This window comes from Ostrinia furnacalis, unplaced genomic scaffold (assembly GCF_004193835.3).
Source record: "Ostrinia furnacalis isolate ACB-3 unplaced genomic scaffold, ASM419383v2 OfSCF2077, whole genome shotgun sequence".
Taxonomy (NCBI): domain Eukaryota; kingdom Metazoa; phylum Arthropoda; class Insecta; order Lepidoptera; family Crambidae; genus Ostrinia; species Ostrinia furnacalis.
Genome location: NW_021132316.1, coordinates 25,011 through 47,979, shown reverse-complemented (window position 1 = coordinate 47,979; position 22,969 = coordinate 25,011). Strand labels below are relative to the sequence as shown.

Here is a 22,969-nt window from a genome sequence, read left to right as displayed (position 1 = left end):
GCAAACTTGATATAAAAATCATCAAATTAACAAAATTAAAGATCAATAACTAAAAAAGAGGATCAAATATTATTTTTGTTTACCAAATATTAAAAGAGTATGTGAAACATAAATATTATGTTACCTTTAATGAAGATCATTCATAATTTGTCCGTAGATCAACTAATATAGACCCAATAATTAATATAAAGATAAAATATAATAAAAAACATCATTTATTTTTAAAAGTGCACATACAAAAAAGATCAATTAGTTTTTAGAGGATCAAATAATATTGTCCCTTTATAAATGGGTTTGCCGATGATCATTTCAGAGACTCGACTTAGTTTAAGTCAATGAAAGGGTTAACTTATACAAGTTTGTTGGTCTAGAACAGTGGTTCTTAACCGGTGGTCCGCGGACCACTGGTGGTCCCTGGAGGCATTCCAAGTGGTCCACGAAGTGCACTTGCACACCTTGGTCAAAACCACTTTTAACTAATTTTTGCAGTCAAACTGGTTTTGACCGATTATGAGGTGGTCCCTGACAAGACAGAAATTTGGTAAAATGGTCCCTCATGACTCAAAATTTATAAAATTCATTTATTTTTGCAAATAGGCTTTTAGAAAGCACTTTTACACGTCCCAATATTAACCCTACCACTGCCTCGGGACAATAAATGGGCCAGTGCTGAGAAGAAGCAGCGCAAGAAACTCAGTCACTATTGTCAGCCTCCTTTTCAAGGGTTTACAGTCATACGCATTGATGCGAGCTAGGTGGCTAAAGGTTAAGAACCACTGGTCTAGAACTACAATGAATTGTATAGTACAACAATGATAGCAGAGGGTGCAGATTTATCCTTTACCACCGACTTTTAGTTGGCCGATAGCTGGGTCGGGCTGCATGTATGAAAGTGCGCACATTACAACGATTTGGTATCGGCCGATTCTTTAAACGAACTAAAATCGAGCCCAACTATCGGTCAACTAAAGGTCGGTAGGTCTGCGCCTAGGCTTAATCGGAGGATAAGTCAGTATGACATGCTTTAAAAAAAAACTGTAAAATAAAATAAAACCTTTTATTTTGCCAATATCTTGAACATTTTTTTGTTTTAAATAAGGATCAAATAAATATTTTTTAATTTAGTTTATTTTTTCTTAAAATCCAAAAGCCTACTTTTGTCCGATTTCCATCTGGGTTATCGTTGCATGCTTATCAGAGGCGGAATCAAATTAAAACAAAAGAAAAGTTGGCAAAAACATGAATGAATTCCGGACCTTGTTGATTTCAAAACCAATGGATATAATTTTCCTGGAAAATTCATATTTTAATTATTTTTTTTTCGGTAAAAATGACAATGATCCGAGACAATATTTTATATTTTTGCCAACCAATTCCTTACACTTTAAAATATAATTTGATATAATGTTATTCCTTCATTCTTGACTTGATATCTTGAAAATCGGTGCAGTTTTTATATCTTCTTACTTTTTGTCTAGACATGGTGGCTGCGCTTCTGTTGAAATAATAATAAAATAGTTTTAATAAGTTATGATTTTGTTGATTAGTTAGTAAGAATAATGGATGGCTCAATAAAAATATTTTTGATTTTTGATTTTTTTGAAACACCATGAGCACATTAATTGAAGTAGGTACAGACGATAGTAAATTAGTCTTTACAATTTGTTGTCAATTCGCTATTATTACAAATACTTAGTTACTTAGGCAGTTCGATTTTTTCAAGTTATTTATAATTTTCATACTTAGTTAAGAACCCACAGTGTTCAGCTGCTCTTGCTGTTATCCGTACTTATAGTATAAATGTATATTGTATACTGTGTATCGACTACGTTAAAAATATTAAAGCAGCAACAAAGAAAATCTATAAGACTATGAATTTCAGATTGATCCCTTTTATCACAGTAAAGCTATATTTAAGTAAGTTGTATAGAAGCATCATATGAAGCAATCACAGGCGAGGTGCTCTTGGATGCAGGCAGCGTGTGACCGGTCTTTGTGGAAATACATGGCGGCCTTTTTCCAGTAGTTGACAGCATTTGGTTGAGAAAACCATCATTTTACAGCTTGGTAATTACGTACCCTCAAGCATAAATGACTCTTATTTAATAACATATTAGGTACATTATTACCTGGGCACGTATCTTCTGGAATGCACATTCCTTCTTGTGTCCTCAAATAACCATCCTTGCAGATGCACCCTGGTTTACATTTTTTCTTAGGCTCTAATGCCAGGCAAGAGAGGAAGTTTATACCGTACTGGATGCAATACTGTTTCATGCATGGGGCGTTTGAGCATTGAGAGTATATTTCTCCGGGTGGACATTGCGCTTCTGGATTGGGAGAAGAATAATAACACCGGTCAACAAAAAAAAAAAAAATTTTTGCGCACGGATTTTAGTTATTATATTTAAACTAAATAAACAAATTTATTTAAAAAAGTGCGATTACAAATCGAAAATATTTGCTTTTTAAGAAGTTATAGCGATTTGAATATTCCATCTTCATAGTAGAATGTCTCTAAAAATGCACCTCAAATTCTCATTGGGATACATTTATAAATAATTATGGGGGCTTATTCGCAAGAACAAGGGGCACGCTTCCATAAAAATATAGTGGGATTTGAGAGACGATGTTACCAAGGCCAGTATACTGAAAGCATGATAGGGTTAGGTTTTTATGAGAAAAACCTTCTATGGAACATGACAGGAAAGTAGAACATTTCATTTTAAGTAAATATTTGGACTCTATTTTTAAACTTCTCATGTGAGAATGAATCTTAAATGGATGTTTGGTATATTTTAATAATTAGAAAAAAAAGAAAGAAAGAAAAAAACATATTTGGCAACAAATTAAATCATCTCTAAGTCCATGTTTCATACATTCATTGATGAATTTTTCAATTTTTTACACATAAAAGCAAATTCAGAACAATTTTTTGTTGTTATTCTTATTTCTAGGTATTAAAGCGATAAAAATAAGCTATGCATAACCCGTGCGCAAAAATACTGTAGAGAGTTGTAAATAAACAGGTGCAGGGAATGGGATGGGAAAATCTAACAGCTAATTCAGACTACGAAGGCTAATAAATAGAAAGAACTAGAGATTTTTTCCCGGAAAATCAACAAGTTTGCTTGATCATAGTGTGTTTTTTTCAAGTTAATTTTATTTCATGAAAATTACATCGATTTCGTTACGTTCCTTTCGTTCCTTCGTCCATTTCAACCGAATGTCGTCCACTGCTGAATATAGGTCTCCCCTATAGACTTTCACAACTACCAGTCTTGCGCTGCCAGCATCCAAATGCTTTCCGTGACCTTCACTAGATCGTCGGTCCATCGAGTGACCTGCCTAAATACGTTTCCCTACGTCTAAGTATAGTTAATTACCTGGACACTCCTCCTGTGGGATGCAAACGCCGTCTTTATTCTTCAAGAACTTCTTCTTGCATATACATCCGGGTTTGCATTTGCTAGTATTGATTGCTGGACAGAATGGAATCGGCGCTCCATACTGGCTGCAGTATTGGAGTCGACATATCCCGTTAGCACACGTGGAATACTCTTCGCCGGACTTGCATCGCGCTGAAACAAAAATTAAATATAAGCGCTCGTGCCCACGGCAATCCAGTTCAGCGGGATTCACGCCTCTATTCTGAGCTCTGTGATTGGTTCGTGTTTCACCCTGTGCGTCCAAGCGTACTGTGAGACCTCATAGTAATGTTTGTGAATACGGGCGACAGTAATGCAAGATCCCACAAAAGTGGATTGTCGTGTGAACAATTACGAAATTCGATATACAAATGGCATGTTCGTGTGAACGTTAAATTAAAACACATAGGTAATTAATACGAAAACAGTTTCTGCAAAAAAACGGGATATCTCCGCAGGAACTAGCTCATAAAATGCGAGCTTCAAAACAGTTGATTGAAGTGCTATTCATTTTTTCATGATAAGTTTGAAATTGTTTATTTCAATATGAGTTTATTAGAGTCCGTTAGTATAGTTAATTCTCATGAACTAAGGCTGAGTTTCGAACTTTGACCACCTAACTTTGACCGTAACTATAACGATAAACGGCGTTTTTGTATGGAGTTTGACAGATTTTTGACGTTTGTCAAAGTTAAAGTAAAGTGTAAGCAACCCAGCCTTAAAATGATAGATTTAACTTTAATTTATTGCTTAAGCAGGTAAGGTTGATGCTTGAGCCACCTTATAGCAAGCAAGATGCTATCCTCGAGGGCCAACTTTGGATGGTAAACATACCCACATTGTTTACTCTGGAGTTTACACGGGGCGAGCACATAAACAAAGGTGTCTCACAAACATTGATGCACTTTAATACAGTTTAATTTTATGTTTACGATCACCAGAATGTACTCTGTGTTTGTTCATATAATCTTTGCAGAATTCATTGTCTAATGATAACTCAACAAGTCCCTAATAATAGGCTTAAAGCGGAGAGAAACGATAATTAAAACTGTTAGAAATGTAACGTCACTTTGTCTAGGGCGCTGTAGACAATGTGACAACCATTCTTTACGTAAGTGCTTCGATATTTAAGTCCAACACAAACGATGCACTCGAATAAACCCCATCTAAAACTTTGATCATTTCTGCCTAGAATTATACGAAATTAAATCAACATGGTTCGTTATTAGATAGCCAAGCTAAACCAAATATTTTGTCCGAATTTAGTTGAAAACCCAATTCGTTGGTGTAATCCGTCAACCCGCCCGTGCCCCGTACTCTAGTTTACTCGTTTAAAGGTTGCTACACACTATAAGCGGGTCACTATTATCGATCGGCACGAGTGACTACTGCATCTACATTTTTGCATCTGAACTAATTACTATAATTTTATTGATTAACGTCCGACTGTGCCGATTATCACTGATTATGCTTATGACGGTTCGCGTCACAACAGAGAGTGACAAAGACAAGAAGTGACTGTGACAAACTAAGACAGTAGACTACGCTACGATCGTACTTGACTTAGACACCTTAGATCTGTCGCTTGTCTCGATTTCGTTCACGAACTGTGTGCTTACCATGAGTTAAGAGTTTACGTTAGATGTGCTCGCTAGCGACTACGTAAACAATGACATTAAATGTATGACAAATTGTGCAGCGCCCCTAGCGGCTACTTTCAAGAACTAAACTCTTCACAGATTTTTTTGATGCAGTAGCTAGCGAGTACACCTAACGTAAACTCATGTTAAGCACACTGAACGCGCGGTCTCTGTCGCGGTCGCTGTCGCGGTCGCTGTCGCGCTCGCTTGTCATTGCACTTGTCACGATCGCTTCTCTCTGGTCGCGGTCGCTTGTCACTGGTCGCGGCGCGAAACGCGTGAGTGTGTAGCTTCCCTGATAGCACAACACCGACCCGGTTGTAAATAGATGGGCAGGGCAATGAGTGGGAGGTGCAACACTCAAGACGGAGAGCTATATCCACTGAAGGGCATTGGGTCGGCGAAGATGGATAGAAAAATTTTTCATTACTTAAGACTTTATCTTGGGTTTATCAAAAAAGTTAAAGAAAACGGTGCAGCAATAATTTCTGAATAATTCTGAAAACGGTTTTATTCAAGGTCCGGTTTATTTTATGCGTTTCATTTATTGCTATAATTTTTATTTGTTAAATGATAAATGTAAATGAAATATGAATAAATCAGTTTAAGAAGCTTAGTTTAAATTTTTAAAAATGTTAGCAGTTATTTTTTTTGGTTCTAAAACACACATGTCAATAGAATTTCATTGAAAAGCTTTTAAAATTTTGACTAGATGGGATTAACTTTTAACAATACATTTTAGTTTGTTGGGATTTCCAGTGGCCAGGGCTTAGTAATCAACTTAATTGCCAGCCGTCATATCAGTCGGCGTATGAAGCGGCTTTGCCATGTCAAAATAATAATTTCATAAACTAGAGTAACATTTAGGATTAGGATTACTTTGATCCTAAAACAGTTGTTCAAAAACAACGTCTGTTGTATGTATATCAACAGCACTTCTTCTGAGTTCTTATGAGATGCCACGGTGTTAACATCAGCTGGAATTGTTCGTTTATGGTCCTACTCGTATCAACTAGCCTATTTTTACCCGACTGCGCCAGAAGAAGTGTTATGTTTTTTTCTGAAGACCATTTCACTGGCTGGATTTTGCTGCCAATGAGATCAAAATTGTAAGTAGCTCATTCACGATCTCCGAGTAAAGTTCTGAATAGTAAAGTTCCTAAGTCTTTGGCAAGCAAGAGTAAGAAATATTTTAGTGTCAAAGTCTGGTCAGTCTCATGGTTTCGTTGCTCCTATGACACTTTATTTAGAGACGGTGAACGAGAATTATCTACAAAAGCACTTACGACATTGACTCTCTGGTATGCATGTTCCATTATCAGCTCTCAGGTAACCAGTTTCGCAAACGCATCCCTTGATACAGCCGCCTTCTATTATCGATACGCAGGCAACAGGCTTGTCCAGCTGAGAGCAGTTCCTTCTAGCACAACCACCGTTGATACAATCGGAGTACACTTCGTGGCACTTACAGGTTGGGGCTGCAAGTAGGTAACAATAATCAGTCTTAAGCTTATTTATTTAGAAAGAATATTAATTATTTGTTAAATTATATTATCCAGTCTGACAACGACACGGTTATTAGTCGCCTTAATAAACACCTAGTTAAACACTCATGATGTTGTTTGCATAACTAATTAATGTGACAAATGAATGCACGATCTACCAACTCAATCAACATAGGGCACCTTGTAACCATGCCAACAATTTACACGCTTTTATACATATTTAAACGAAAAGAAATAATTAAAACTTACTGCATTGCTTTGGTAGCACACACTTCTGGATGTTCTGGTCGTATTTGTAACCAGGTTTGCATTGACATCCATTTACTTTACAGATTTTAGGACATGGTATTGGTCCGGAGCATAGGTCACAAAAGACGCCACACCCTGCTTCGGCATTAGGATCTCCTCCACAAGAAGCTGCAGCGAAAGTTGTGTTGTTTAAAAAGGATTCAATAGAGTTCAAAATTCAATGTAGGATTCTTGTAGAAGTGTACTTACGACATTGTTTCTGTGGAATGCATGTGCCATTGGCAGCCCTTAAGAACCCTACATCGCAGATGCAGCCCTTTTTGCAATCTTCGGGACTTATCTTGACGCAAGGGACGGGGTTACCCAATTGAGAGCAGTTTCTAGCATCGCACCCACCATTTACGCAGTCGGAATAAACTTCATTGACTTTGTTCTTACAGGATGCTTCTGCAAGACAGGAGTTGTTTACAATTCACATTTTGAGTTTACAACAAGCCTATAGCTTTACATCCTAGTCATAAAAGAGTTAAAGATAAATAATAAAGACCTGGACATTTCTCCTCCGGAATGCAAACACCATCCGTATTCCTAAGATTGCCTTTTGCACATATACAACCGGGCTTACAAGAATCAGGGTTCATAGGCGCACACGGTGGAACAGGCTTTCCATACCAGCTGCAGGTCTGGGGTGGACAAATTCCGTTGGCACATTCAGAGTACACTTCGCCTTTTTGGCAGCGTTCTGGAATAAAACCATTATTATTTTTGGCACTTTTAACACACACAATGTCAATAGAATTTAATCGAAAAGCATTTAAAAGTTTGGCTAGATGGCATTAACTTTTTAGTTTGTTGGGATTTCTATTGCATGATATTTCTGCAAGACAGGAATTATTTACATTCACATTTTGAGTTCACAACACGCCTTTATAGATTTACATATTATTCTGTAAGTCATAAAAAAGTTAAAGATAATCATAAAGACCTGGACATTTTTCCTTCGGGATGCAAACACCATCCTTATTCCTAAGATAGCCATTTGCACATATGCAACCAGGCTTACAAGATGCAGGGTTTATGGGCGAACACAGTGGAAGAGGTTTTCCATACAGGCTGCAGCTTTGGGGCGGACAAACTCCATTGGCACATTTAGAGTACACTTCGCCTTCTTGGCAGCGTTCTGGGATAAAACCAATAATTGATATAAATAGCCTATATGATAATGGGTAAACCTCACAACGAACAAATGAAAACTGGTGCAGTGTCATTTCGTCGCTTGCCTCTCTAACTGACGTAACTGACATTTTGCAAAATTTTCAGGCGATTAGACAGATCGATTCGTCTTGCGAAATTGATTAAGATGGTGTAGATAACTCAGTTTCGAAAAAAATGACAGATACGTCAGTTAGAGAGGATAGCGACGATTTGTATCAAAGAGCTTAAGGTATCTACTAACGGCACTGATCCTCCGGTATACAATTCCCCTTATCATCTCGCAGGTATCCAGATTCACAAATGCATCCCTTAATACACCCGCCTTTTGTCACTAGAACGCATAGAATTGGTTTGCCCACTTGCGAGCAATTCCGTCTAAGACAACCACCGTTGACACAATTTGAGTACACTTCATGGTCTTTGCACGTGGGAGCTGCAAGCATAATCTTCAGTTAAAAAACAAGTCAATTACGAAACACCTGATCAAACATAATTTGCATTACAAAGTACCTAAGCTAGCAAATAATTGTCTGAGCACATTGTGTCTGGGACTATAGAATGACGTCAAAAAATAAGGTATACAACTGCCTAAATAAATGGTTGCAGGCTTGCAAATTTATAAATCAAACACAAACACCAGATAAAGCCAATAAAATAGACTTAAGAAAATTAATTGGTACTTACTGCATTGTTCAGGCAGTACGCACTTCTTGGTGTTATCATCATAAATATAGTTGGGTTTACATTGACATCCGTTCACTTCACAGATTTTGGGGCATGGTATGGGTCCAGAGCATCTGTTACAGAAAACACCGCATCCAGATTCCGCATTAGGGTCGCCTCCACAAGATGCTGGTGTAAGAAAGGTTTGAAAATTAGATTAAAAATTTCAATATCATCGATTTTCTCAAATAATTCTGTTAGGATGGGTAAACTTACGACATTCTTTCACAGGAATGCAAGTGCCATTGTCAGCTCTCAAATAGCCCGAAGAGCAAACACATCCTTTAATACAATCGTCGGGATTCAACTTTACGCAAGGTATTGGATTGCCCAGTTGAGAACAGTTTCTTGCGTCACATCCACCATTGATGCAGTCGGAGTATTCTTCATTATCTTTACAAGTTGGTGCTGTAAGATCGAATTATACATCAATCTTAGTATAATCGATATGCAAAAAGAACAAGTAAAAATTTCGAATAGTACGTACTGCATTGATTGGGTAGAACACACTTCTTGATGTTCTGATCATAGATGTAGCCGGATTTACATTGGCAGCTATTTGGATGACATATTCTCGGACATTTTATTGGTCCTGAGCATCTGTCACAGAAAACGCCGCACCCTGATTCAGCGTTAGGATCGTCTCCACATGATGCTGTCACAATGAGAATGGCATAATTAGATCAGGTATTTTGACTCGTATGTAAATGGTGATTAGATTTATTCATTCTAACTACACTTACGACATTGTTTCTCGGGAATGCAAGTGCCGTTGTCAGCCCTCAAATAGCCCGAAGAGCAAACACATCCTTTAATACAATCGTCGGGATTCAACTTTACGCAAGGTATTGGATTGCCCAGTTGAGAACAGTTTCTTGCGTCACATCCACCATTGATGCAGTCGGAGTATTCTTCATTGTCTTTACAAGTTGGTGCTGTAAGTTTCAATTATACATCAAGCTTATTATAATGGATATGCAAAAAGAATAACTAAAAATTTGGAATAGTACGTACTGCATTGATTGGGTAGAACACACTTTTTGATGTTCTGGTCATATATGTAGCCGGATTTGCATTGGCAGCCATTTGGATAACAAATTCTCGGACATTTTATTGGCCCTGAGCATCTGTCACAGAAAACGCCGCACCCAGATTCGGCGTTAGGATCATCTCCACATGATGCTGTCACAATGGGAATGGCATAATTAGATCAGGTATTTTGACTCGTATGTAAATGGTGATTAGATTTATTTATTCTAACTACACTTACGACATTGTTTTTCGGGAATGCAAGTGCCGTTGTCAGCCCTTAAAAATCCTGAAGCACAGACGCAACCCTTAATGCAGGCGTCGGGACTTATATCCACGCAAGCTACAGGGTTGCCCAATTGAGAGCAGTTCCTTGGACCGCATCCACCATTGATGCAGTCGGAGTATTCTTCATTGTCTTTACAAGTTGGTGCTGTAAGATTCAATTAAACATCAAGCTTAGTATAATGGATAATTATGCAAAAATAATAACCAAAACTTTCGAATAGTACGTACTGCATTGATTGGGTAGAACACACTTCTTGATGTTCTGGTCATAGATGTAGCCGGATTTACATTGGCAGCTATTTGGATAACAGATTCTCGGACATGGTATTGGTCCTGAGCATCTGTCACAGAATACGCCACACCCTGATTCGGCGTTAGGATCGCCTCCACATGATGCTGTCACAATGAGAATGGCATAATTAGATCAGGTATTTTGACTCGTATGTAAATGGTGATTAGATTTATTCATTCTAACTGCACTTACGACATTGTTTCTCGGGAATGCAAGTGCCGTTGTCAGCCCTCAAATAGCCTGAAGCACAGACGCAACCCTTAATGCAGGCGTCGGGACTTATATCCACGCAAGCCACAGGGTTGCCCAATTGAGAGCAGTTTCTAGGATCGCATCCACTATTAATGCAGTCGGAGTAGACTTCATTAGCTTTGCAAGTTGGTGCTGCAAGATTCAGGTGTAACAATTAATACCTACTAAGAAAATAATAAAACAAACTTGAATCTATAAAGACAATACTCACTGCATTGCTCGGGTAGAACGCACTTTTTTATATTCGGGTCGTAAATGTAGCCCTCTTTGCATTGGCATCCGTTTAAAACACAGATATCGGGACAAGCAACTGGACCAGATTTGTAGTTGGTGCAGGTTTCACAGAATGTACCACATCCAGATTCTGCATTTGGGTCACCTCCGCAAGCAGCTTTAAAAACATTAGGTACAACAATTAAATGCAATGCAAGTATGGTGAATTACGCTGTATTCAAATGTACTTACGACATTGTTTCTCGGGAATGCAAGTGCCGTTGTCAGCCCTTAAAAAGCCTGAAGCACAGACGCAACCCTTAATGCATGAGTCGGGACTTATATCCACACAGGGCACAGGATTTCCCAATTGAGAGCAGTTCCTAGGATCGCATCCACTATTATTGCAGTCGGAGTAGACTTCATTAGCTTTGCAAGTTGGTGCTGCAAGATTCAGGTGTAACAATTAATACCTGCTAAGAAAATAATAAAACAAACTTGAATCTTCTAGAAAATACTCACTGCATTGCTCGGGTAGAACGCACTTTTTTATATTCGGGTCGTAAATGTACCCCTTTCTGCATTGGCATCCGTTTAAAAGACAGATATCGGGACAAGCAACTGGACCAGATTTGTAGTTGGTGCAGGTTTCACAGAATGTACCACATCCAGACTCTGCATTTGGGTCACCTCCGCAAGCAGCTTCAAAAACATTACAAAAATTAAATGCAATGCAATGCAAGTATTAAATGGTAAATTACGCTGTATTCAAATGTACTTACGACATTCTTTCTCGGGAATGCAGGTTCCATTATCAGCTCTTAAGTAGCCCGCGTCGCAAACACAGCCTTTTTTGCAGTATTTTGGGTCCAGTCTTACGCAGGGCACCGGTGTGCCCAGTTGGGAGCAATTTTGGGCAGTACATCCAGTATTGGTGCATTCAGAATAAACTTCATTGATCTTACATGTTGGCGCTGCAGAATTTTATAAAGTTACTTAAGGCATGTTAAATGAAACGTCATAGTAGCAAAACAATTGTTTAAATGATAATAAGCTTACTGCATTGTTTTGGGAGAACACATTTTTTTGTATTCTGATCGTATATGTAACCCTCTCTGCATTGACAGCCGTTCAGTATACAACCAATGGGACAAATCAGCGATTCATTTTTGTAGTTAGAGCATCTTTTACAGAAGCTACCACATCCTGATTCGGCATTAGGATCACCTCCACACGATGCTGTTGCAAAAATAACGTATAATCAATTAAAGTGATTACTATAATATTAAAAAGAGAAGAAGGGTCATGTATTTTACTTACGACATTGATCTGTAGGAATGCAAGTGCCATTATCAGCTCTAGTGTAGCCAGGTTTGCAGATGAAACCTTCGATACAGTCTTCATCTTTGACCACAACGTCGGCACATGCCAACGGATAACCCAGCTGCGAGCAGTTGCGCGCGTAACACCCGCGATTTATGCAATCAGAGTATTCTTCATTGGGTTTGCATGCTACGAAAAACGTGAATTAAAGTTAGACATTCAGATACCAAGTAGGTATGATAACATTGCACATTTTATGAATTTGAGAAAATTGTACTCACGACATTGTTTCACAGGAATGCAAGTGCCGTTTTTAGCTTTCAAATAGCCTGACTTGCAGACACATCCTTTGATGCAAGCACCTGGTTTCAGCTTCACGCAACGCACTGGCTTGCCCAGTTGGGAACAGTTTCTTCGGGTACACCCACCATTGACGCAGTCAGAGTATTCTTCATTGGCCTTACATGTTGGTGCTGTAAGATAATCAATTATAAAACACTAACCCCCTTACTAATAAAAAGTTACACACTTGTTGAACACTGTTTTAAAATGACATTTCCATACTAAACGTCACTTTAAAACACTGTTCAACGAGCGTGTAAGTTTTATTAGTAAGGGGGTAAATATTCTACCCATTAAAAATACAAAGTCCAAATTGAACTTACTGCATTGCTTGGGACGAACACACTTCTTTATATTCTGATCGTAGATGAAGCCCTCTTTGCATTGACAGCCGTTCAGTATACAGCCAATAGGACACTTAAGCGTTTCATTTTTGTAGTTTGAACATCTTTTACAGAATGTACCACATCCTGATTCGGCGTTAGGGTCACCTCCGCACGATGCTGTGATAAAAATAACGTTTAGGCAATTGAAGGATTTACAGTCAATACAAGAAGGATAAATCATTGTATGTATTTCACTCTCAACATTGGTTTGACAAAACATCTACTCACGACATTGTTTAGAAGGAATGCACGTGCCGTTGTCAGCCTTCAAATATCCCGACTTGCAAACACAACCTTTGATGCAAGCATCAGGACTCAACTTTACGCAAGGCTGTGGCTTGCCTAGCTGGGAACAGTTTCGAGGACTGCATCCCCCGTTGATACAGTCAGAATATACCTCATTGTCCTTACACGTTGGTGCTGTAAGGTTATCAATACATTTAGACAAAAGAACATCAATTTATTATTATCAAAGACTCCTAATAATAATAAGATTAACAACTTACTGCATTGTTTGGGAAGAACACACTTCTTGATGTTCTGATCGTATATATAGCCTTTTCTACAGTCACACCCGTTTAGCCTACAGATAGCAGGACACGCAATAGGTCCTTTCTTGTAATTGGAGCATTTTGTGCAGAATGTACCACACCCCGATACGGCATTAGGATCCCCTCCACAAGATGCTGTTAAAGATGTTACAATTAATTGAAAGCTTATTGTTAAAACGAGAAGGACGATAATTTTTTCGTACACTTACGACATTGATCTGTGGGAATGCAAGTGCCATTATCAGCTCTTGTGTAACCAGATTTACAAATGTACCCTGGGATGCAGTCTTTGGGATCAACATCGACGCATGGTAACGGAAGACCCAGCTGCGAACAATTTTGTGCGTTGCATCCACGATTTATGCAATCGTTGTATTCTTCATTAGGTTTGCAAACTGAAATAAATTATTTGATTTGAAATAAATTAGCTATTTAATTAAAGTTTATTGAAATAAAGAAAAGATAAGAGCTTTACATTACCCAAGTTACTTCATGCATTCTTAGATTACGATAAATGTACATGTGACCTTGCCTAAAAGATAACTAATTACAAGTAATTCTAATCTTGCTGTAAAGGCCTTGCTGTGTACGAGTATTAATTGGAACACGAAAGTTTTAGCCTAACAACAACAATAATAATAATAAAGAAAGTAAAACAACCATAATACCTGTCGTTGAAACTACTAAAAACACATCAGCCGTTATGGCCGCCAACAAAACCAGCTTCAACATTGTCACTTCGAACATTTAGCGGTGTAAAGATATTTACCCCGTTTTATAGCCGGTGCTAACACGACTTTGAGCATCTGTTTCAATAAAGAGAAAATGTTTTTCCTTCAATGAATGAAGTTTTTTGCAATACATCATACCTAAGTACAATAATGAAATTTCCTTTTACAGCGTGTTTGCTGGACTAATAACGGCTTTGTGCAGTTAATGTGTGTAAATAAAACAATATTTAATATTCCTATCCTTCGTAAATAAAATTTATGATAAGATACGTAAATTGTTACAAATTAATATTGTTGTCTAGTAAGCACAGACATGAAACAGTGTGAAACATAATATAGATAAGTGTTAATTTTCTAGAATAGTTAATGTTTAACTAAGTATAAAATAATTTATGAAGTACGACATTACCTGCCATTTAAACTCATAAATTGTGGTATGGCGAATGGATTACACAAAATTGTAACACATTATTATAAAAATTTAGTACCATAATTTATACCCACCCCATCTTGCTCTACTTATCTGGATCTAACCCGTAACCACACCGCGGCAATTAATTATGTCACACTTGTTCAAAAAGCAAAATAAATCGGAACCCCTGTTTTAGAAATCGAAAACATTAACAAATAAATGAACAAAAGAAAAAAAGGCAGCATTTAGTACCAAATATGGAAAAAGGCAGCATTTAGAGAAAATAAATAAAAATGTTAAAGTAAACAAAAATAGAAAATTTTAAGACTTGAGATCAACCTTGCTTACGTTTTTTATTGTTCTTATTTCAACCTATCCGTGATTGCGTTGCACGATAACTGATTCAACGCAGTATTGTTAATATTATTACGAGGAAGTTTTTTTACGCCTACACGGTTATTTAATGATAGTTAATTAATGTTCTATCGTACGTGAATGTAGAATAAATAAAAGTCGTTAGGTGATATTAAAAAATTTGAATACGTTGTTTTATACATATAGCAATATCATCACACCTCGGGAACGGAGGAAACTCAACTGGTTAATGTATTATTTTAATGTATCTTAGAGTAGAAAAAACTAGCTGTGTCTGCGACTTGGTAACGCGTGAAAATAGTTTGAATAATATTTCCCGTTTTTGCAACATTTAATTTACTGCTCCGCCCCTATTAACATAGCCTAAAGCCTTCCTGGATAAATGGGCTATCCAACACAAAAATAATGTTTCAAACCAGTTTTTCCTCAGATTAGCGCGTTCAAGTAAACAAACTCTTCAGCTTTATAATAGTAGTAAAGTATAGAAGTAAATTAACAAATACCCATCAACTGAATGTCCAAAATCCTTTCGACTATAAATCTAGAAGTTTCCGCGGTTTGTTAAAATCTTGTAGATTGCTGCCAGTGAGGGACAAGTTGTTTCTGCTGACAGCGCCCAGCTGCCCGCTGACAACGGTCCGCGCTGTAATCCCATATTACCCGGGCCTGTCTACATAAACATATACAGATATAGTAGGTACAACAGAACAGAGTATAAATTTTTGTTGCGAATTCGCACTTATTGTAAACACATAAGATGCATTCAAAACGCTAGCTGTGTGCAGTTTGAAATACTCGTGGTGCCAAACGATAGAAACGTTCAGCCTAGGTTCAGACTACCGACTTTTTATCGGCCGATAGTTGAGTCGGGCTGTTAATCAGTATGGACATGTATGAAAGTGCGCACATTACACCGATTTGGTATCGGTCGATTCTTCATACTAACTAGAATCGGGCACAAATATATCGGCCAACTAAAAGTCGGTGGTCTGCGCCTAGGCTTATTTTGGATTCAAATCGAAATTATTTATAACCAATACCATTTTTTATGCAATGTTATCAAAATAATTATAAAATCGGTTAGACACAAACGCAACGACACTGATCCTAAGCACTCATCAAGAAAACTAGGATGTAGATAGGAGTTTGAAGTTATGATTATGGATCTACTTCCCTCTTATTCAAAACGGATGACAGATGAAAAGTTATAAAAACTTATAAGAATAAGGCTGAGTTACATTATCTTACTTTAACTTTGAGAAACGTCAAAAATCTATCAAAATCCATACAAAAAGCAGCGGTTAGTGTTATTGTTACGGCTAAAATAAGGTGGTGCAACTCAGCCTAAGAATACGGATTGTAAGCATGTACAAATTGGGACCTAACGTAATCTGCTAGCTTTTTTCTAAATGACGAATACTTCTTTCAGCGACAAGATGGGTATAATAAACACAGAAATATCCTACGTAATTTTCCACATCAAATCAGTTCTGGCGAAATCCATTGATATTATTTCGGAGTCTGTCAAGTAGGAAAATCTTCCAAACAATAAATCAAACAAATATCATTAATAATATTACTGTACCGTGAAACATGGACGAAAGCAAGTTTATTCTCATAGTTTGTTATAATAATATTTTCATATTGGTCCATGAAGTCTTCCTGCTCCGAAGAGATAGGGCGCATCCACATACGTATTTGAGAAGTAAGTAATACAAGATACTCAAGTGGTAGTGGGCGGGGCACATAGCTGATGGCCGTTGGGGCAGAAAAGTTCTCGAGTGGCGACGGGTAATGGAGACGTAGTGTGGGCAGGCTCTCACTAGGTGGACCGGCGATCTGGTGAAGGTCGCGGGAAGTACCTGGATCCTGGCAGCGCAGGATTATGTATTGTGGAAATTAATTGTGGAGGTCTTTGTCCAGAAGTGGACGTCATTTAGGTGAAACAAACTTCATTCTGAGCCCCAGAGTAAACGTGTAGTCTATCTATTCTCAATACCACTAAACCATGCTTTAATATCGTTAAATTTACCGCTAAGAGTCAATACCACTAAAGCGTCAATTTCCTCTGTAAAACTTTATGAAAAAGCAGTAAATAGACATTTTGTGGCGTTCGAGATGGCGGCTTTGATAGATTTAGTGTGAACGCAGCCTTACAGATATATCCGTAGTTTATCTATGTCACGTCCGGCGCGAAGACTAAATATTTTTCTATAGGGTGCCGTTAATAGCACAGCGGCCGTAAAGATACGCTTCGAAATATAAGGAATTGAAGATTTTTATAAGTCAGCTATAAATACTGGATTTTGAAATCCACTGAAAATATCGAACTAGTAAGTCAACATTGAAATGTATTTACAAATGGTTTTGAGAAAATCCACAGTTTGCTGGAAAATTGACCGTATTACAACTTTATAAGATGCCACAATGTCTACCTTGGAGTCCCTTATTTGTACAGTACCTTATCTTGTAACGACAGTTTGAATATTCCCCGTACTAAATATTCAAATGTCTATCTGCAAATATAGCCATTCACAATTATCATTTCCTTTAAATCTTGTTGAGGTTCAAAGCGTAATGAATGGCTTTTTAAACAAACTTGAACTCTCCAGAGCCTATTTATTTGTGAATCGAAATTGCGCTATCACCTCCGACCTCCAAGCACTTCTGAACTTTTATCTGTCCTTAATCTAAAGACAGTAATGTAATTTATTCCACTGTAGCTATCCCCGGAGATATCGGTGCAGAACTCAGAAGTTATGGCCCTACAGTTTACCCTTTCAAAGCGTATCGACTCGAAGCAGATTTACTAGATTTAGCTTTATGCGTGGTCGTACCGATGGGAGAGTAACAGGCTCTTCTTATCGTAGACGAATCTTCTATAGAGGGTATACGTCACTAAAAGGATGCGAAGTCAAACCGGGAAACCATATCGTTCTTCCGATCCGAACAATGCTTTCAAATGAGGAATATTGAGGATCCCAAATTCAAACCCTATTTGAGGCTTAGCGTCATTTGATTTCGTTTCAACGATTTCAATAATCGTCGACTTTAATGCTGTGGAATAAGGAGCAATAAACTGTTAATGGTGTAAATAAGCTTTAGTCAAAAAGTTTCTGGTGAGTAAACCGTTATAAATTTAGGGAAATTTTCTAATAAAGAACCCGGATGTAGAAAGAAGTCATAATTAGATTTTCTTGTTGACTACTCGTGAAATAATTCCGTTCGTTCCGCTGATTTTTATATCAACCTAATATTCATTTTGGTCGTAAAAATAAGTACAGGAATAGGGGAAATATAATCTGAGTGGAGCATGAAAGAATTAGATTTTTTTCGAAGTCGAAATAAAAACATACAATACTGCCAAAAAACAAATTGAATTGGACTCGTTTATCCCGTGAGAATAAATTCGATATCGCAAAGTGCTATTGTTTGCCTGTAATGGATATTTTATGCAGCGTTCAATGGTCTCTTTTTGGGCCTTATTTAGTGACGTATTAAAATTGTTATGAGATCTCAATCTTAATTGTACTGGGCTATAATTAAACTGAATTTCCTTTGTTATTCTTTTGTTTTTATTTTGAGCTTGGTTTTGGGACGAAAAAGCGTTTGCTTTAAACAAATCATCATCGTCATTTCAGCCACAGGACGTCCACTCGTCCACTGCAGAACATAGGCCTTCCCGATGATTTTCACTTCGCCCGGTTGGTAGCGTTGGTTATAATGAACATTAGTAACAAAAGCTTAAAATTTATTGATGAAATCGTAAACTGAAGTCCCATGTTACATAGTAGACATACTCTGGACATATTCTATCACTCAACACGTATTCATTAGTATTGCATGTGACCATTGCTGAGGGTTGGCAACATAGTGAATAACTAATCAGTCACTAAGACCTCTTGTGTAAGCGAGTAGTGATCAATAGGACATAAAATTAATTATTGAAAGAGAGCATCCTCTCATTCCCACCATTGCAAACTCCTGTTGGACACACAGGAATATTTAATTTATGACTATTAATAAAAGTCAAACAGATAAGGTTAAACTAGTTTTGGGGAAACCTCTTACAATATTAAACTGGTGATAATAGAAAAGCGAAGCGGATAACAGCTAACAAACAAAGGAATGACAACAAACACTGTAAGTAGTATATTATGTAGGTACATGGACGTAGAAATTAAGAAAAGCATCAGTGTGCTTACCATGAGCTTACGGTAGATGTGCTCGCTAGCGAATACGTCAGAAAAATCTATGAAGACTTTAGTTCTTAAAAGTAGCCACTAGGGGCGCTGTACAATCTGTCATACATTTAATGTCATTTTTTATGCAGTCGTTAGCGAGCACACGTAACGTAAACTCATGGTAAGCACACAGAATGATGAAACATAATGTAGATTTTGTAGATAACCAAACCCAAAATAGAATGATAAGCCCCTATAGATCACAACAATTTCCAAACACATGAATTCATTACCACAAAGTCCATAATTGAAAAGAGTAAATCAAACAGAGCGGCTAACTGCTTTTATTGTTTCCTTTGGCTGTACGGACAAAGGGAGGCACACATAAAACGGCACTGAATACGCATGTCACGTCTTATAAAAGGGTATTTTATGGAACCAATGGCATCGTGAACTCCTTCGGTCCCAGATATATGGAGACGACAGTAATTTTATTATGATTGATGGATAAAGCCACGATGTTACATCCTTGGGTAGTGCCATCTCTATCCAGACTAGTGTTGGAGATAAAGGAGGCAATAACGATCGGTTACGTTGCATCTCTTTCGGCACTTGAAGTTAAGGAGCGTCATTTGGATGTTCAGACATAATGACATGATACGACGATATTTTATTATGTGACAAGAGTATCTATTAGAAAGTTTTGACCTAACTTTACAGTTTTGCGGGACATAGTAATGTAGGATCCTGCAAAACTGAGGGCCTAGTGTGAGTTTACATCAAACGTGCTCACTAGTGAGCGCGTCAATAAAACATAACTTTTTTTTTTAAATAAAACCGACTTCAAATGCGTGAACACAAATAATACCTATTCAACAAAAAAATAATCGTTCAAATTGGTTCATAATCGGCGGAGATATTGCGTATAAAAAAGTTCATCCCCAATTTTCCACCCTTGGGGGTGAAATATTTTCTTCAAATTCGCATGAAACCACCCTTTTGATAATACCTATTCAACAAAAAAATAATCGTTCAAATTGGTTTATAATCGGCGGAGATATTGCGTATAAAAAAGTTCATCCCCAATTTTCCACCATTGGGGGTTGTTTTTTTTATTATTAAATTTAAATGGGACCACCCTTGAGGTATTACCTATACGCCGAAAAAAGATTTGTTCAAATCGGTTCATAATTGGCGGAGTTATCGCGTAACAAACATAGAAAAAAAAACATACGGGTTGAATTGAGAACCTCCTCCTTTTTTTGAAGTCGGTTGAAAAATGATATTAAATGTATGACGGATTGTACAGCGCCCCTAGCGGGAAACGTTCAATAACGTTTGATGTAAACAACACTCAGCCCACTGGACTACCGTGTGAACACACTAGTGTGTGTTTGAAATTCGAATTACAAATTCGATTAAATCAGTTTTTGCGGGACACTGCATCGCGGGATATGATCAATGATCCTGCATAAACAGTTCCTGCAAAACGGCATTTCTCCGAGGGAAAGAGCCCTTACTCAGTTATGTAATCATTTCTTTTTTAAATTAATTGAGGCAATTACAACAATAGGACTAAATATACATTAATAAGCCTTACGGTCACTAATAAGAAGTACTCGACCGTATAAAAGCTAATAAAAATAAGAAAAAAAAACTAAAATTAAATAAGCTAGAATCAGATATCCTCAAAACACTGTCAAACGCCTTACACAAGTAGGCCAAAATGCCCATTATTTTTACCACTTCTCAAATCTGAGCTGACTAACCTGATTTTCCAAAATAACTCAAAGGCCGCACAGTTTAATCAAAACGTAATTTATGAAGATTAGTGTAACACGCGCACAATGGGATCGTATATTAGAAAGAGAACAATGTTCACGACGGTCTTTACGACGGAATTAGTTGTTGGCTGGAAGAGACGCGGTAAATTATTTTCACTTAGATTTACGGTCAACCCTTCTTTCTAGGTTTACCTAAAGAAAATCCTACTAATCCTACTATCCTACTTATAATAATATAAATGCGTAAGTTTGGATGTCGGGATGTCTGAATGTTTGTTACTCTTTCACACAAAAACTACTTACTAAACGGATTTTGATGAAACTTTACAGTATTATTATTTACAACCCAGAATAACATATAGGTTATAATTAATGATGATCTGTGACAAACGAAATTTCACGCGGGTGAAGCCGCTATAAAAGCATTAAGTATACACGAGTGTATTCAAAAGTCATGGTAAGCTTGTAGAAGCTTTGACATGTAGCTGAAAAAAGCACACGGTAACTTTTATTCTGGTCTGGATTGGAGGCCACGTACCGGAAAGCGCAGCGTGAGACGTCCGCCCACAAGGTGGACCGACGACCTCATAAATGTAGTAGGAAGGCGCTGGATGCAGGCCGCCACTAACCAGCCGTTGTGTAAATCATTGGGGGAGGCCTATGTTCAGCAGTGGACCTCCTATGGCTGAATGATGATGATGAATTTTAATCTAATTTAATTTGATAAGCCACTAAAATTCTAGAGTGAAAAAAATATACAGGTGTTGTTTTACTTTGTAATGACTTACCTACATTTTAAATAGTTAATAGTCGAGTCAAACTATTATGCCAGAATGAAAAAAAAACTGATTCCATATAAATTAACTTGATATTTTACTTTTGCCTGATCAAATTTTAATGTTGCGAAGCCAATTTTATGAGCTGGAATACGCTTAACTTCTTACAAATAACATTACTTAAAGCCGTAAGAGTTTTTGTTTCGACATAGAGCTGATATTCCATGAAATGTCTGCGAGGTTTTCACTTAGTTAAGTTGTGAAACAGTTTTTCTTTGTTTTCTCTGTTTTCTTATGTATTTTATAAAAGTTACAAGTGCTGCTTTAGACCCTTGACAGGTTTATTGTTGCTTTGTTGCTACAAAATAACCACAACTATTTCTTTTTTTTCTTACTTACGCACATGTTTGTGCAGTGAGTGATCTTCGATTTGAAGATAATTTTGGACACTCAGGGTGAATTCTACCAAACAAAAGTAAATATTAATCTCAGAATAAATTGTCAATTATTTTGTCATTTTGACATATTTCCCATACTGAAACCATCTAAAATTGTCAATGTGCTAGTTAGGTATACCAGGAGTTATTATAAAAGTTTAGAGCCTTTTGAGCCTTAAGAAAATAAAAAATAAAACACAACAGCTTTCGATATTCACGCATCTTGAACTGTGTCCCTCACATGGGTATATATCTCCTTATTTTTTTGTCAAATATCTTTTCACCTTGTTTTCACTGAGTAGGTCAGGGCTTTTCAGACGTTTTCCTCTCATATCGGTACACGCTACACAGCATCTTTATTTGGAAACGCTACCTTATTCCGTTGTCAAGAGAAAGGGAACAGAACTGTCATGAATCCTTCAGTAAAAACACAATTTCTCGCAGATTTTTAACTAAAACTTTTCTAGTAAAACCGTTGAATGAATAATAACATCCATGTTATTTTACTACGGGTGTATTCACCTTTTGAATAAGAGGCGAATGGTGCCAGCGTGTTGGAGGCACCGGGTTTAAAAATCAATCAGCTAAGTAGCTGGTACTGATTGAACCGTGTGACAATAGCTGGAACTAACACACATTCCTTTGACGTATCTTACACAAAAATATACAACAAATAAGGAAGTATTCATCGCTTTTGAGCTATTTGTTTTAAGCCGTGGACTGAAAACCTCACACTGAAAACTACGTGTTTGTTTTTATTTTGAAATGAAAACATTGCTTTTACTTATTTAAAAGGAGGAAAGCGAAAATTATTTGCTAAATTCGAGGTATTAA

The 22,969-nt window shown here is 37.2% G+C and overlaps 1 protein-coding gene across 5 annotated transcripts; it reads right to left on the bottom strand.

The window, feature by feature from the left end:
* Positions 1-1,383: 1,383 nt before the first annotated feature.
* Positions 1,384-14,209, bottom strand: LOC114354589 (zonadhesin). Of its 5 annotated transcripts, XM_028307055.1 has the most exons (29): positions 14,105-14,209; positions 13,646-13,831; positions 13,392-13,571; positions 13,114-13,305; positions 12,823-13,002; positions 12,439-12,630; positions 12,155-12,346; positions 11,894-12,073; positions 11,617-11,808; positions 11,357-11,536; positions 11,087-11,278; positions 10,833-11,012; positions 10,562-10,753; positions 10,306-10,473; positions 10,031-10,222; positions 9,775-9,942; positions 9,504-9,695; positions 9,248-9,415; positions 8,977-9,168; positions 8,722-8,889; positions 8,279-8,470; positions 7,808-8,002; positions 7,370-7,564; positions 7,072-7,269; positions 6,823-6,990; positions 6,355-6,546; positions 3,387-3,581; positions 2,130-2,330; positions 1,384-1,495 (listed from the first exon to the last, which is right to left on the bottom strand). In XM_028307055.1, exons 1-29 carry the CDS (start codon positions 14,181-14,183, stop codon positions 1,464-1,466), a joined length of 5,133 nt encoding a protein of 1,710 aa, XP_028162856.1. In that variant the 5' UTR covers positions 14,184-14,209; the 3' UTR covers positions 1,384-1,463. The 5 variants fall into 5 exon arrangements, with proteins under 5 accessions (XP_028162856.1, XP_028162858.1, XP_028162857.1 ...); XM_028307057.1 differs by lacking the exon at positions 2,130-2,330; XM_028307056.1 differs by lacking the exon at positions 3,387-3,581.
* Between the last annotated feature and the right edge of the window lie 8,760 nt (positions 14,210-22,969).